Source organism: Leucopleurus acutus (assembly GCF_964270905.1).
Source record: "Leucopleurus acutus genome assembly, chromosome: 10".
Taxonomy (NCBI): Eukaryota; Metazoa; Chordata; class Mammalia; order Artiodactyla; family Delphinidae; genus Leucopleurus; species Leucopleurus acutus.
The window spans coordinates 38130612-38147768 of NC_139153.1; the positions used below are offsets into that span (position 1 = coordinate 38130612).

The window sequence follows — 17157 nt, forward strand, 5'->3', positions numbered from 1 at the left end:
TGGGGCCGTGGGAGCACCAATCCAGGTGGGAAGGAGAAAGCTGAGGGGACAGTGTACTTCCCACTCTTCCCCACCCCCTACATTCAGCTCTTCCAGCCCCTCCTCACAGAGTGGAAATCATACCCAGGGAGGCCACATTACAGCCCCTGTGGATTCCTTCCCACCCTTGCAGGAAGGCCCTTGTGGCCAGCTGCGCAGGTCCGCGACCCTTCAGAGGCTGGCGGGGGGCCTCCCGGAGATGCTATCTGAAGAACAGAGACAGCCCCTAAAGAATGGCGGGAGCCTGGGGGCCACAGGGGTACTAATGAGGCACTGAGGCAGGGTGGGCCAGCATACCATTCCATGACGATGAGGAGACAGCGTTTGCTGTGATGCATGTTCTCATACACATCCAGGATGCGCACAATGTGGGGGCCGCCTGAGGCTTTCCAGTGGTGGTCCACCTCCTGCCGGGCCTTGGGGCTGTCATACAGGAGCTGAGGGCAGGTAGGCACAGAAAGTTGTCAGGCCTAAAATCCACTTCCCCAGGAGCCACCCAGTAGTGCCACTGCCCTCACTTTGCAGACAAGGACACGTAATCTCAGAGAGGCCTGTGACCTGCCTAAGGTCCCCCAGCTTATGAAGGGCAAAAGGAGGATTCACATCCAGGTTTTCCCGATTGGTGGTCCAATGAGCCTCTGGACTTGATTGAGGGTCAGCTTCAAGCAGCTTAGCTGGTAGCTCAGGAAGCCCTGGAAAGTAGCTGAAAGCTTGGAAGGACTCAGAGGCCAGAGAAGCCCCTGCCTCCCTTCTTGGGGACAGCAATTGAGGTGGAAATTGAGTGGACTTCGTAGTCAAATCACACATCACCTGTGAGACCCCAGGCCAGGAGCCACACGTCGCCAGAGCCTCATTTTTACAGTGAGATGGCATGAGGGTTGTGGACCAGAGGTAGAGGTTGGCAGCAAGGAGGACCCTGCTCGAGGGAAGTGACTGCCTGGCGGGGTGAGGTCTGGGCTTGGAGCTAAATTCCTCCAATGACTCACTGTGACCTCAAGCTAACATTCACAGCTCCAAGCCACAGCCCACAACTCTGTAAAATGGAGTAATAATAGTCATCCCCACAGGATACATCACATCAAGGCAGGCAGCACGTGGGTGGGCGTCACGATCCTTGTTCAGGTTAACTCAGCCCTGGGCTGTGGCTGTCAACCCTACAGCCAATCACCGGAAATGAGCAAGACCCTGAAGTGGTCATGCTCAGAGGAGGTGCAGGGGGTGGAGACGTCAGCCTACAGGGTGAGGTGGCCCAGAATGGGGAGAGCAGGGACAGGCCATCCCCCGGGTGAGGCTGCTCACATTTGCTTCCTGGCTGAACAGGGCTGAAGACCAGGGCTGGAACCCAAGACAGGCTCAGACCAGCTCCATCTTGCTCAGTACGCGCCAGACCCTGGGCCACCCTGGGCCTTGCTTTCTTCTTCTGCAGGATGGTTTCCCCTCTGCCAGGGCATGTGTGGGCAGGCTCTGGGACCAAGCTCTCTAGGCAAAGATCAACTGGGGCGGAAACGAATCCCTGCATCTGCTTGCCCCTTGGTCTCTGGAGCTTGACCCTAGTGTGGGGTGCAAGGAGCTGGGCAAGCCCCTCCACCAGCTCCGGGGTTCCTTCTCCACTAACCAGTCCAGAATGGGGGTGTGCATGGAGACGGCTGCAGGCAGACACTCCCAGCCTGGAAACCATGGATCCCTTGCTCGTGCTGCCTTTGCCTCCTCTGTTCTGCCCACACAGCTCCCATGTACCGGCTTCTTACTTAACAGCACTGTGGGTAGAGGCTTGGTCACCCCCACTCACCACATCAGCTCCCCCCACCACACTGTGTCCTGAGGTGACTCAAGCCACGGGCACCTCAGGCTTTAGCCACAGGACCAAAGATGCACCATCCTCCCTGCCTGCTCTGTCCTCTCTGCACCCCTTCTCTGCTTGGCCTCCTAACACTTCTCCCTGCCTCCTGCCACCTCCTCCCTAGCCCACCTGACCATGTCCTGCCAGGGTCCCCAGGCAGGCTCCTGGACCCTCTCCTCACTCTGCCCTGTTTCTGGTACCCGACCCCGATATCAGGGTCCTCTCTCTTCTCTCCTAAAATCCCAAGCTCACAGCTGAAATGCTTTCGGTGGGGTCCTCAGCCCTACCTCTTTCTCTCTGGTCCTTCACTACCTATCCCCACCCACTAGTGCTCCGTATAAAGGCCACCTCCTCGCCTGGCATCCAGAGCTCGTCTTCCTCTCTCAGCTCATTTCCTGCTACCCTGGCCCCAGAGCACTTGATTCTGGTCAGAGTGATGTATGTTCTGATCCCAAATAGGCCTCACTCTCTGCCTACGCCAGGTGCACTCTTGCTCCATCTCCTCTACTGGGCTAACTCCCTTTTTCTGAGGAAGGTTCTGGTGTCAGTTCAGACGTCTCCTCCTCTGGAAAGTGCTCCCAGCACCTCCCTCAGTGGTTTTTGCCTCTGTACCTCCACCAGGCTGGAAGCAGCTTGAAGGTACAGACAGGTCGGGATTACCTGGGAGTCCCCGGCTGGGGTCTGGCAGAAAACACTGGGCTCCTGAACAAACAAAGGATGGGATGATGGGCATGGGGCTGGAAGGAGACAGGGGTGTGAAAGGGAAGGGAGGAGGACGATGGACGGCCTGAGCCTGCACCTTGTGCTTTGCTGAGGAGGAGAAGCAGGTGGAGCTGTCCTGAGCTGGAGCCTCTCAATGCCTCCCACCCTACTCAGTCCATATTTAGGATCCCATTTACCACATGGATTAAAATAGTCCTTCTCTGAGTGCCAAGGCTCTGAGAACAGGCACAGGGGTGGGGAGAGAACTGCCCCTAGAAAACACAATAAATGCCTCCAGGTCTCTCTAAAGGGGAGATTACAGAGTCCTGCACCTGGGCCCACCCAGGGCCAGCTGCCAAGAAATCTCCAGGGCTGTCTCTCTTGATCTCTCAGGGTGACCTTGAGTGCAGCCCCAAACCTCTTAGAGGCTCAGTGTTCTCATCTTTCCTCCCCCTTGCCAAAGTCTTCTCCTCTCCTAGGAGTACCCCCAAAGACACCTCCTCTCAGAAGCCCTCCTTGACAACCTGTCTAAAGAGGACCTCGAGGGTCCTTACTCTCCCCTCATCCTTTATTTTACTTTCTTTCTATATATGCTTGTTTATTGAGGTATACTTTACATACACAGATCTCAAGAGTCCAGTTCAATGAATTTTGACAGTTGCATACACCCTGTGACCCACACCCCCATCAAGACAGAAAATGTTGCCAGATCCCCAGAAAGCTCCCGCATCATCACCCTTTTTTCCTCCCTCCTGTGCATCACTTGCTCACGACCTACAATTAACCTGTTCCTTTGATAACTCTTTAAACAAACACACACATATAGATGTTACACTTTCAGTATGCCTGGCTCTGTTCTGAGCACTTGATAAACATTAGGAGGAAGGGACTTCATTACCACCATTCTTTAGCTGAGGAACTGAGGCACAGCGAGGTGAAATAACCGTCCCCAGATCATGCAGCTGTTTCCCCAGTCAGGCTGGCATTGTGCTGCCTCTGGCCTCAGACTGTGGACCCACAAGGGCAGGGCCAGTCTGCCTGGTCACCTCTGGGTCCCAGTACTGGCACAGAGCACTGGCTCAGATAATATCTGTAGATTTCATGAACAAATCTATAAATTGGGGATAAAGGGAAGAAACCCTCACAACCCATCATGAGGAGAGAACAAGATTAAATTGAGGACCCAGGAAGTCTCAACAAATGAAAGACATGACAACCTGGACAGACTTCCTCCCCACTGTACCTAACCTACCCTCTCTGGTGAACTTTACCTCCTCTTCCAAGGAGCCCATCCTGACTCCTCCAGCCCACAAGGCCATTGCTACAAGTTGGCTTCATTCATGCAAGTATATGAGGCTTCACTATCCTTCACGAAAGGTGTCCCCCAGCAAGAGCCCCATCTTCCCAGGCATGGGAATGAGCACAGGGCTAAGAGACAGGAGCCCCAGGTTCTACTCTTATTCTCAGTGTGACCTGGGGCTGGTCCTTTGCCTCTCTGTGTCTCTGTTTCCCTTGTGTTAAGATGCAGGGCTTGGGCTAGACTGGGGGGGATGGGAACCACAGGGAGGACCCCTGGTCAGGGGCTCCTTGCAAAGTGGGGTCAGTAGTCCCACTCCCACAGCACTGTCCCCATGGAGCAGCCTCTGGTCTCCAATGACCCCATATTCAAATGCCTGAAGCTGCTGGGGGCCACCCGGTGTCTTGGTCCCCAGCCACAGCTGGGAAGAAAAGAAGATGGGGTGGCCTTCTGACAACGCAACACACCCGTACCCTGTCCTCACTCCCATCCTACATCCCCTGAGCCCCCCAGGGGTCCACCAAAGCTGGAGGGTCTGTGATGGCTCCTGGACAGCTCCATAGCTCCAGCTAGTGCCCAGCAGGCTCCCTTATACGCCTGTGAGACGGAACCCTGGCTTCCTCCTAAGGGAGGGCTCCCAGCTTTCCTTGAGTTGTGGGCCCCCACTGAAGTTACACAAGCATCTAATTTGAGACCATATTTCTTTGATCAAATGACGATGCTGTAGCCTCAGTCTTTGATTATGCGGTTTCCACCTCTCCCTTCTCCCCTCACTCTCCTTTGCCAAATTCTCTCACCTACCCCCAGAGCCCGTAGCCAGACAGCCGAGACCCCTACCAACCCCACCAGACAGTGGACCCCAGCAAAGGTTGAGGGCAGAGGGGCCCACGCCCCTCCAGCTCTCCAGGTGGAATGGGAGCCTCAGAACTGGCCAGGCCTCCTCCCTACCTCCACGCTGTGTCCCTTTCCACCCAAGCACAGGGTTTACATGTAGGTGGAGGAACTCTTGAGTTCGGGAGCTGAGAAAACAACAGCATCATTTGACTGTTTGGAAAACAATTTACAGTTTACAAAACACTCTTTTCCCTTATCTCATGGGAATGCTGGTGCCACCCTGTGAGGCAAGCAGGGCGGGACCATCAGCCCCAATTTATAGAGTGAGGAAAAAGAGGCTCTGGAGGATGAAGTCATTGTCCTGGGGCCACCAGGATGGAGTAAGGTAAGGCTGGACAGGGAGGAGAACAGGACTCCTGAGAGAGCATCCAGACAACCCCTCCCTGAGGGGAAATGAGAGGAGGGGGTGGCCCCAAGTCAGAGAGGCACTGGCCAAAACTACTACTTGCAAGACTTGGGAAACTTGTTCTGAAATAAATGTGTGCATAGGTGCATGGGTGTGTGCACGAGCAGGGATGTGAGTAGGTGTGTGTATGTGTGCATGGAAACATGGGTAAATGTACACATGAGTACATGCACATAAGGGGTGTGTGCATGGGTGTGTACGGGTGTATGTGGTATGGGGCTGGGGAATGTGTGTCAGTGTGTGGGCTATGGTATGTTTTTGTCCACAGACTCTGTGATGTTGATTTTGATCCCTTCAGAGAATAAGGCCCATCCATCTGTCCATTTATTTGTGCAATATTTTCTATTTCTCTGAAGTGCCTAGCAGAGAACTGGGCACAGAGAGGTGCCCAAGAAAGACCAGGGGTCTTGGGCTTCCCTTGTGGCGCAGTGGTTGAGAGTCCGCCTGCCGATGCATGGAACATGGGTTCATGCCCTGGTCCACAGGCCGCGGAGCGGCTGGGCCCGTGAGCCATGGCCACTGAGCCTGTGCGTCTGGAGCCTGTGCTCCGTAACGGGAGAGGCCACAACAGTGAGAGGCCCGCGTACTGCAAAAAAAAAAAAAAAAAAAAAAAGAAAGACTGGGGGTCTTGCTGCTACAACTCAACCTGTGACAGCCTTGTCTGGGCAGGTGACCAAGCCTAGACCCTCCGCTCAGACCTCCTCTCCCACTGAGGCCCCATCTCCACTGCAGGAGCCATCACCTCACATTGCCCAGAGCTGTAAAAGTACTCTGTCTGCCTTCCTAGAGCATCAAACAGAGCTGGGATGTCTGCAGTGACTCTGTAAGACACAGCCTTGGGACCAGCCCCCAACACCCTTCTTCACCGTTCTTCCCAGGCCCACATGCCCACCCACACAGCCAGTGTCCACATCCAGCTCACCCCAGGATGGGCTCTTTTCAAGTAAAAGTGTTCACAGTACCTGTCTCACACACACACACACACACACACACACACACACACACACACACACACACGAGGCCCCAAGGCCCCGGGGCCCCAAGCAGCCTCTCCCACTCCATCCCAACCTCCACACTCCCAGCCAATGAACCTGCAGCCCAGGCCAAACTGCTGTGGCCTGTGCCAGAACACCCACTCCTTCCAGGGGAAGACAGCTGGTTTATAATCTCTCCCATCAGTGAGGCAGCAGCAAATTAAAAAATATGAACTCTGGATTTCATGACAGCCCACAGCCCAAGAGACATTATTAACCCTACAGCAAAGGGAACCTCATGGAGGCCAGGGATCCACTTCCTCTCACTGCTCTGTGGGCCACTAAAGTCCCATTATTTCCACTTTCTTGGGATTCCAGCTTGGTTTGATGCCAGAGGATACAGAGGAGAGAGGCAGGAAGGACTGCTGTGTCCCCCAACACCTTCTCTCTCACCCTGCGGGTCTCACCCCGGCCTCAGGCAAGGGCAGGCTGGAACACTCAGGAGCTGCATCTCCGGGCTGTCGATTACACCACAGTTACACACGCTCAGCGCCAAACACTCAGGCAGTGGAACTGAACAGAATATTATGGGAAAATCTAGGTTTGCGACTCATTTTTTTCACTGTGGAGAACCCCAATTCTCTACAGAGGGAGGTTATAGATGAGAAAAAGCACTTTGAATTTACTAAACTCCCTCCTTGTTAAGAGTTTTTCAACTCAGCCATATCTGAGGTCCCTTCTGGCTCCCAGTTCTGTAATTATTTGGGATTATTTTCCCATGGGAACATATCTCTAATTTTATGAGAGACATCGCTGGAAGAGCAGGATTCATTTTACAGCCAGCTGTTGAGACCACCCTGCCTTGTGCTGTTAGCAGCAGGTGGTTATTAATACTCTGCACCCTTGCCCCTGGCCAGCTAGTGGGACCCCTGCTGGCTGCTTTGCCTACTTAGAGCAGAGGCCATAGCCTCGGGATGGGGTGGTAGAGACTGACCTCAAGTTCAGGGTTTGAAGCAGGAGTTTCCTGTTTAAGGCCTCAGTATCTTCCTTATAAACCCAGACTCATCCCCCCCACCCCCGCCCCCATCACTGACTTCACCCTCTCCCTCCCCACAAGGGCACCAGTGCTATTTGGAGAGTTGCTGGTCATGTCAAATCTAACTTTTTAGCCCTGGTTTCAAATTAGAGCCTCAGACATGTGCCATTATTCTCTCATGCACTAATTTCCCCAGCTTTCGTAGCTCATTAACAGAGCTAACGGAACTGATTTTGCAGCTATGGATTAGTTGGCCCCATGCCAGATCAGACCTCGCTTCGTTAAGTTCTGGCCATATCCTTGTCCTCCGTCTCACCCTGTCTGTTCACTTCTCCTCCTCAGCAGCTTAAGTTCCAGGGAGGTCGGCTCACATGATCTACTGACCCCAAATGCCCAGGCCCCAGCTGAACGCCTAAGGACTGATGGAGTCAGGACAGGGTTAGCACACCCTTCATAACAACCGTCCCTCCCTGGTGTTTGGCCAGTGCTGTGTTGGCCACAGTGCTTGGTCACAGATATCGCCTCATTCAGTACTTCACATCCTGAGGAGAACCAGCATCACCCTTTTCCTGTGGGGAGCCTGTGACTCTGAGAGGTTAAGTGACTTGCTCAAAGTCACATAGCTTGGTAGTGAGAGTCAAAACTTGGATCCAGACCTGTTGGCTTCTAGGCAGTGAGGGCGATGCAGGTGGCTGCTTTGTTCCTTTCATGTGCGGAGCTTGGCCCCACAGCCCTGGGGCTAGACCAGGCTCTGCCCCTTGGCGGTCATTACAACGGTGGTGGATGTTCACAGAGCCGCTGCCATCTGCCAGGCATGTTACACACCTGTTAGCTCTTGCCCTTCAAAAAGGACATTACTGGGGCTTCCCTGGTGGCGCCGTGGTTGAGAGTCCGCCTGCCGATGCAGGGGACACAGGTTCGTGCCCCAGTCCGGGAAGATCCCACGTGCCGCGGAGCGGCTGGGCCCGTGAGCCATGGCCGCTGAGCCTGTACGTCCAGAGCCTGTGCTCCACAACGGGAGAGGCCACAACAGTGAGAGGCCCGCGTACCGCAAAAAAAAAAAAAAAAAGGGCATTACTGACCATCACTTTCAGCTTAGGAGACTGAGACTCAAGGATATTCTATAGCTTCTCTGGGTCACATGGTTCACACATAGCCACCTCCGAGTCCAGGAGTCCTTTGGACACCAGGATTCAACCCTCATGCCCAGGAGGACTGCACATTTTACAGATGTCTTCCTGACCCCTACAAACATTTACTGGCCCTGCCTGGGGGTCAGGCCTGGAGCTGCGGCTAGGAATGCTGTCACAGGCACTCCATACTCAAGGATTTGGGGGGTCTATGGATGAGTTGCTGCCAATTAGGATGCTTGATGAGGATGTAGGCCCTAGGGAACTGTGCCTGGCTCCTTCTCTTCCCTTCTCCTTTCTTTCCAGATCCAGAACCTGGCAGAGCAGGCAAGGTGGGGAAGGCCAGCCCCGGGAAGAAGGAGGGCCCCCAAACAGCTGCTCCCATTCCAGGCCAAGGGTGGGGTACCTGATGGCCGGGGCAGGGGTGGGGGGACCAGGAGGAAGTGGCTGACTGGCTGGGAGCCTCCCTAATCACCTCCCACCAGAGTCCTGGGAGGGGAGGAAGTGGCTGGGGCTCTAGGCCCAACATCTTTCTAGGAGGCTCTGCCAGCAGGAAAGCCAACACGCGTTTTGAAATTGTCAAATCTCAGGAACACAAGAACTCCTTCAATTTGCCAAATTTTGGTGGCCTCAGTTTGTCTGCTTCCTCCCAGCCCCAGAAAACGTGGAAACAAAGGCAGAAGTGCCAGGTCTGGGGAGGAATAGGGAGGGGTGGGGGAGGGGAAGAATGCTTCCAGAAAGAGGGAGTTAAGCTAGGCTCCCAGGCAGGGAAGGAGAGGACCAGTGGGAACATGAGTGCTAGCTGGAGCAGGCCCAGGTCCCAGTGCCCCAGGTCAGGGTCCATGCACTATGAAAGACCAGCTGTGGCCACAGGGCTCTGGGTCAGACAGACCTGCATGCCAGATGCAGAGGCCAGTTCCATCCTCCACTTACCTGCGGCTTCGGGCAGGCCATTCAACCTCTCTGAGCCTCACTGGCCCAATCTGGAAAATGGGGACAGTGACAGTACTCATGCTCCCAGGTGGCCACGAGGACAGAATGAGAACACACAGAGAGCTCAGATTAGCACAGTGCCAAGTGCACACTGAGTGGAAATGGGCTTTGAGGTTTGCTTGGCTTCAGGATTCCCTTGGGTCTTGCCCTGAGGTGGTCTCACACTCTTCACCTCCCTATTCTCCAGAATTTGGGGAAATTAAGGTGCAGCCTCTGGGACCCAGGGAGGCAGACTCCCTCCAATCCAGCAGGTCGCAGAAATGGTCTCAGATCCTGAGAGGTAGACCAAGAATCAAAAGTCTATGGATACTGCTGCTATGAAAGGCTCAATGAGGAGGGGCAGACCCTCCAGGGTGGGAAGATCATGGCTAATCTCAGGGGAGGGACCCTGGGGCATGAGAAGCAAGGCTGAGAGCTAGGGACCTAAGCCAGGGAACTAACCCAGCCCTCAGCTTTGGCAGACTGGAGGAGAAGGCACATCCCCACTCTCCCAGGTGGCAAACACCTTTACATCCTCAACTCCTCCATGCATCCTTTTGGGCAATGTCCCCTTCTGCAAAGTGTGTGGTGACCTTGGACCTGTCCCCTAATATCTCCCTGAGCCCCAGTTCCTCATCTGTGAAATGGATATGCACTCTCCTCACCCATGGCAACGAAGGGAGGGGGGCAGGCATGTCTGAGACTATCGGCACCTGCTTTACAGGCAGGGAAAGAGGCCCAGAAAGAGCTACAACCTCCTCCCCCTCCCGGAGGTTACACAGTGTGTAAGTGGCAGGATCAGAACTCCCTCTGCCCCAGGCAGGTGCCAGATCCCAGCATCCTACCCACAGCCTTCCCACAGGGGGCTGAGGAGAGGCCACATAGGTGCCTTGCGAGCCCCCTGAGTGCATACTCAGAGGATCTAGCTTCTATTATCATCTAACTTCTTAGAGGAAAAAAGGATTTTTCTGTCAAAATCAGCTACATGATTGGTGAAATGTTACCCTGGTTCTATTTCTTCTGTGACAGTATAAAAAGAAGACATCTTCCTCATAAGACTGGACAATTTTTAGCAAACGTAAGTGTTTTATTCTAATCTCAAAAATGTCTCTTCACTGGTCCCTCCTCATGAGGAGACCCCACCTTGGCCACAGAGTCTGTGCCCCCAACCGGCCAGTTGTGCTGCAGTGATGCCCGCATAGCCCGCGCAGGGCAACAGAGGACAGGCAGCGACCAGGGCGAGTGAGGCCATGCCCAGGCGACCCCTGCTGAGGCACCCATCTTGCCATGCCTGTGGTCAGCTCTGGAGAGGGGACCCAACACACTCTAGCTCTCAGAAGAATGACAGCTTGTCTCTTTCCCCTGGAGGAGACGTTACAAAGATGACAAAGGAATAAGAAGTGGGGGGGGGGGGGGAGGATGGACCGCACCACCCCCAGAGACATGGTGCAGAGACCCTTGGGAACCTTCTGACTCCACCCCCCAGACCTGCTCTTCCCAAAGCCAATATCATATTTGCTCTGCATCTCTCCCGCTTCCCTTGGCTTCATCCACGTCCCCGCAGCTCCCCACACAGGCCTGGGTGAGCACCGGCAGCCATCGCCCTACTCAGGTTCCTCCCAGGGGAGGCAGGGAAACTGGCTGCCCAAGCTTCTGGCAGACCTTGGCCCCTGGTCCCTTTCTCTCTCCTGCTCCTGTTCAGCTAGAAGGCTTCCAGGCCTCTGACACCCAGCTGGCTCCTGGGAAAGTCTCCTGGTCTCTGGAGCCGTAGCTGTGAGGAAGGGGAAGTGGAAGAGGGAGGAAGGCCCCACCCTCTGGGAGACCAGGGTGGCAGCCAGCCAGCACTGAGGGACACTCCGGCCATGGGAATGGACTGCAGTGACTCACCCTCACTCTCTCAGGCCTTTCTAGGGTAAGGACACACCCTGGTACAGGCTCGGCTGACTCAAGGATTGACCCAGCCATAGAGCGCAGTGCAGAGGGGTCTTCAAACCTGAGTCATAACCCCCTGAGCTCCTGTCCCTAGCAGAACACATACCCTGCTGGTGGTGTCACCACAGATGACCAGGTTCCCCTGGCAATACCATTGCTAGCTGGCTCAGGAGAGGCATCTCGGGGCACCCTCTAGTCAGCCTCCGCGCTGCCTGTCCTCTTGCAAGAGCGGCCCCAGCAGCGAGCAAGGGGGGCCCCACCACCTGCCTGCTTGCTTGGCACTGCCCACAGTCGCTGCCCACCCAAAGGGTCTTCACAGCCAGAAGGGGTGGCCCTTGTCAAACAGAGCGCCCAGCCCCTCATCTTACAGAGGGGCAGACTGGCCTGGGAGAGGGGCCCAGCTCCTGATGCCCACTGAGCCTGGCACACAGGGAAGGATGGCTGAGAGGCACCGTCTGGCTGCCAGACAGGCCAGGGTTCCAGGGTTACTTCGCCTTTATGAATCTCAGTCTCTGCTTCCATGACATGGGGGTGATCACAACCCATTCTTAGAGCCTGCTGTGTTTGTGTTTAGCATTCAAGGGATAAGTGGGTGCCCTTATCCCCATCCCCACCCACTACGCTGCTGCCTGCCAGAGGGCATGGAGAGCACTGGCCAGTCCCTCTGACACATCCTGAGAAGGGGGCTTGTTTATGTTGGGGAAACAGCTAGGGAACAAGCTATGAGTCCTCAGAGGCTGAACCCTTAGGAATGTGGCGATGAATGTGGCCGGTCAAGGCTCTGATCCTTCATGCTCCTGAAAACAGACTGTGAGTTTTGCTGAGGTGGGGGTGAGGGCAGGTGCAGGGTGCAGGCTAAAGAGCCAGCTGCTCTGGGGTGCTTCTCCCAGCTAGTGCGGGGCAGCACACAGTTGCACAGGCTGCACCTTGCATCTCAAGCCCTCCCAGCCCCTCTGCGGGCTCCTTCAGCTGGCTCCAGCCCCTTCTCTCCCCCACCTCAGCCCAGGAATCCTTGGGAGTCACAGTGCTCCTGGTCTTGCACCACTGTCCCAAGCAAAAGGCTCAGACCATTGAGCCGTAAAAGGAGACCCACAGGCAGAGGCCACAGCCAAGGCTGACCTCCCACACTCCACAGGGGGATGCCTCAGGTTACAGACTTGGCCCAGATGCTCCTGACTCCACTGCTCTGGCGGCAAAGGCAGCCAGCAGCTGGCCGAGGCCAGGAGCAGGAGGAAACACTGTGAGCGGCATGGGCGCGGCCGTGCTCCTCCTTCCTGTCCTACCCCCACCCTGTCCCTAGGAGGTGGGGCAGACTTCCAGGGTGACTAGGATGAGTCTGGAGCACCTGACCATCCCCCATCTGTCCTCTGCCTGCCCGAAACCCACAAGACAGAGTGGCAGGGCCCGAGAGGGGAGGGACTGAGTGACAGCAGGAGAAACAGAGATGGGAAAGAAGAAAGGAGAGGGACAAGGAGGCAAAGAAGACCGAAAAGGGAGAGCAACACAAAGAGATAGTAGCAAGGACAAAGCCGTAGTCTAAAGAAAAGGGCAACCCTAATCCCAAACCCGCAAATAAACCCCAAATCAATTTTCTCAGTGCCTCTGGTCTGTCCAGCGCTGAAAAGGCCTCCTGAGGCTCCCTGTTCCCACAAACAGCCGGCTGCCGCCTGGTACTCCAGCCCTAAACACACCCGCACGGTTCCCACAGAGCAGAATTTTAATCACAATTACACTGGCCCTAATCTACTTAGTTCCAAAAGGGCTGGGGGGCGGGGCGGGGGGGGGGGGAGGTGGTTTCTTTCACACCATTCTTTCAAACCCTGCGAAAAGCTGGCTTCCCCAGGTGCAGGGTGAGCCCAAGTGAGTCCTCATGAAGGCCAATAATGTGCCACCAAAAAATGCACCCAGGCCCCCCCAAAGGAGAGCTCTGCCCTCTCACAGTGCCTGCAGGCCCCAGCTGTCTCACAGCAGGAACCTGGGGATAGTTAGCTACCAAGACTGAATCCTGCTTCCCACCGCATATTCAAACCCTGCGTTCAACGGCACCACAAAGACGATGGTTTTGCAAAAAATTCCGAAACTGCCTTTTTCCAAGGTTACTTGGGGAGAAAGTAGCAGAAAGGACTTCAAGCCCAGAGCCCTGCTCCTCTCTCAACCCCAGGCAGCCTCTCATGTGGAGCCACACAAGACCTCGAACAGGTGGGAGGGAGGGCAGCAGAGCAAAAGTTCTCCTGGGAAAACATGGGAGCCTGTGGGAGCCCACTAGAGCTGTGGTCTCCCTGCCCTGAGAGCAGTAGACCCACTTATCCAGGTAGGGCCTGGTGTGCACTTTTACAGCACAGATGTGTGGGGAAGGCGCCCTCGCCTAGGTATAACCACCGTCCCCAGCTCTTGCCTGGTGGCCTTCACCTATGGACACGTGGCAGCCAGTTGCCAGGCTGGGACCAAAGGAGGCTGGGGGGGCTGCACAGCCAGATGCTCCACCTGCTGCACCCTCTCAGGGGCCTCCCATGATGGTGTCCCAAGGAGGCCCTGGGAGAGGAAGATGAGGGATCCAAGTAGAAACCCAGCTTCCCCAAGTGCAAACCTGGGGAACAGGCAGAGACAGAACAGACCTCTATTGTCGTGGAGACCAGGCCCTGAACTGAACAACAGCCCAGGTGACCCAGAAGCCCCTACAGCACCCCTGGCAATAGTACTCCACAAGGGTCCCAGTGATGCTGTGAAAGAAAGCTCTGGGAGAAGGAGGGAGGATTTTTGCCCACCTAGTGATGGAGGGCACCGAAGACAGACAGAGGCCTCTGGTGGGATGAGGTATGAATCTCAGTTGTGGGCAAATGGAGAGGGAGAGTCACCGCTGACCACTTTCCCCCATCCTTTAAACCCTACGTAAATGCCTCTTTTTCCACAGGGCCCTTTAGTCTCTCCACGGCTCCCCAGAGTTTGTCAGGGCCTGGACACCAGCCCTGCTGAGATTAGCCACATCCTACCAGGACACAAGACTGGGAGTGGGGAAGTGGTACTCCACAACTAGTGCTGAACTGTGCAAACCAGGCATGCTGTCACAATACACCCAGTGCCCTCCTCTGTCATCCACATCCTTCTCAGACCAGAGGCCTGCATTAAAGCTGGCAATCTCTTCCAGGAAACCTCCCCTGGCTGGCCCAGTCCTGACAGTTTCCTCTCGCCCACTCACCAACCTGACTTCCTCCCTGTGGCACCCTGGACTTCGCTGGGCTGGGCTTGTCTGAGACTCACAAGGCTTGAGATGAACCATATACCCTTTCTGAGGCAGTCCCACAGCCATCATGGTCCGGGTGCACTGGCCTTGCGGGACCACCACCTGTCCACTTACAGGCATAGAGTCCTGTATAGTGAGGAGAGCTGGGCAGATACAGACAAACACCAGCAGTATCACGTGGGGCCCAGTGGAGTCATGGAGGACGTTGCTACCATCTTTCCAGGAGCCAAGCCTCAGAGACCCTCCCATGTCCCCGTAGACTTGCACGAGGCATGAGGTGACTTAGGTGCTAAGACTCTGGCATCAAACTGCCTGGATTCACGTCCCAGCCCTGCCACTCACCAGCTATACACCTTGGGCAAGTCGTTTACCTCTCTGAATATCAGTGTCTTCATCCATAAAGTGGGAATGAAAAGAGTTAGGGAAGATAACATGTATTGTACACTGGGACAGGGCCTGCCAGACAGAACGCTCTGCAAAACTATTGGCCATTCACAAGAATATCAGACTCCATACCACCAAGGCCTGAAGTTGGAGAGATGGCATCAGTTCCTGGGGGGTGGGGGTGGGAAGAAGACTCTGGAAGTCCCAACAAAGGGGATCCTGACAGTAGGCTACGAGCACAGCTTCTAGAGCTGTGAGCGAGGCCAGCTGGGCAGGATGTGAAGCATATCCAAACAATCCCCCTCTGCCTCAAAATCTCACTATCTGCATTTTATAGAGTTTGATGCTCTCCTTAGGATCCTCATTTAAAAAGCAAGTTGCCCACTCCTGGCAATTCAGAGGGCTCCACTTGAGTGTCGTAGTGCTTGAATTCCTCAGATTCTTTCCTTTCAGGAGAGGGGCAGCCTGAAGAGATGCTTGGGTACAGTAAAACCACTACTGGGGACTCTGTTGTACAAGGCCACCAGCCCTCCACATGCTTCCTGATTTGTTGACTCAGTAAACAAGAGGTCCTGCAGAGGCTGATCTGACCGTCTGGAGACAGTAGGTGAAAGGGTAGCAGCTCCAAATGAGAAAGTACCTGGCCTGCCTGGAAGCCCCACCCAGCCTCAAATCCAGCTCCACAGCACCAGCTCCAACAGGCCAGCCCCACCCATGGAGCAATGCAGGGATCTCCTGGGCATGTGGATCCAGCACCCGACCACTCTACTCTTTGACAAAGACAGGAAGATGAGGGCACTGGCAGCCCCAGGGGCCTCCAACACTTTTCAGTGGACCCAGAGCCCAGAGAGCAGGGCTAGGAAAGACTCCCACTGCAGACCCCCTCAGTCTCCTCAAGGCTTTGTTTTTATTTATCTAAGTACCACCATCACTTCTGCCTGCCAGGAGGCCGAGGACGACAAGGCGGCTTGGCAGGAAGTCAGGAGAGGAGGGGATTCAGGCCTCTGCTATAATCCGCCATCCCAATCAAGCCACGTGACTTCTGACCACTAACTCCAGGTCCTGACTTTCATATATGGGATAAGGTTTGAGAGGCTGGGTGTCTAATGTGATGGGGTGGCTGTGTCCAGTTAGGAGTGAAAATAAGGGGTGTCAATTAACCAGTTAGGCCTGAAAGGGGTCACAAGCAAGAGGTCAGTAGGAGGCAGTCCCCTGCCCCAGATACTTGGCAGGCAGACCTCTAGTTCCTGCCAAAGGGATAGCAGAAGTGCTAAGGGTCGAATGGAGAGTGGAATGACAGCACTGGTGGCAGAAGCTGGCCTTGGGAGAGAGTTCCTGAGTATGAGTGAGGCCAAGATGGACCAAGCCAGCAGTCAGGGGCTGAGGGAAAGGGGAAGTGGCCCAGCCCCCTAGGAAGGAGAAGCCTGCTTCTCTAGGGCCTCCAAAGAACAGCAACAGCTACAGGGCCATCGACCACAGCTCTTCCTGTTTTATGAGTGCCTGCTGTGTTCCAGGCTTTATGCTAAGCACCATCTACCACCCTAAGCAACAGGGCCAAGAGGACAGATATGGGAGAGGCCAGGACACCAGGCCTAAACCAAGAATGGCAGAGATGGCCTGGACAGATCCAGACCACAAGACAAAGACGGGCCAGCCTGGTAACCTAGGACGTAGGTCCAGGGAAGCAGAAAGGCACAGGGCTAGGCAGAGGCAGAGAGAGGGCTGAGACCCATTCATGGACTGGCTGAGCTCCTGGGGCCCAAGCCAGGCCATGTGCTGAGGTCTCCTGGCCCTGGCCCTCCTGGGCAGGGGGCAGAGGCTATAAGCATAAAGGTGCCACCTACCTTGTCAAGGCTAGAGCCATCACTCACAGTATAGGTACAATGTGCTAGAGGTTGTGCTCATCCCATCCTGGAAGATGGTGAGGCCCTACCTAGCTGGGTGGGGACTTGGTCACTGGAGGCGGGTGGGGGTTGGCAAGAACAGGAAAGTGCTGGGTGGGGGCACATCTAATCCATGTCCCCCTTGAGGGCTAACCTAGCACCAGGTCCTGAAGGTCCCAAGCCAATAGCCCTAGCCACGCTCACCCATGAAGCCTAAAGGGATACAGTAGGGGCATCTGTTCTAGGCCTGCCCCATTCCTAGTCCAGAACAGAGAGCACTGAGGCCCTAGATTCAAGAGGAGGTGCTTTGGAAGTTGTTGCAGACAGAAGTCCCCCCAAGTCACTTGTCAGACACAGCACCTACGGGGAAAGGCCTAGGCCCAGGCCTGCTTAAAGCCAGTTCTGCCTGGGCCCATGAACTCCAGCC

At 55.3% G+C, this 17157-nt stretch overlaps 1 protein-coding gene across 3 annotated transcripts in view; it reads right to left on the reverse strand.

Annotated features, from left to right (window-relative positions):
* MAPKAPK3 (MAPK activated protein kinase 3) overlaps positions 1-17157 on the reverse strand; it is a 37713-nt gene that overhangs the window by 7743 nt on the left and 12813 nt on the right. For all 3 annotated transcript variants that reach the window (XM_082847675.1, XM_082847676.1, XM_082847677.1), the window contains one exon: positions 337-476. In XM_082847675.1, the coding sequence (XP_082703801.1) occupies positions 337-476 (140 nt within the window). The remainder of the gene's footprint in view (positions 1-336; positions 477-17157) is intronic.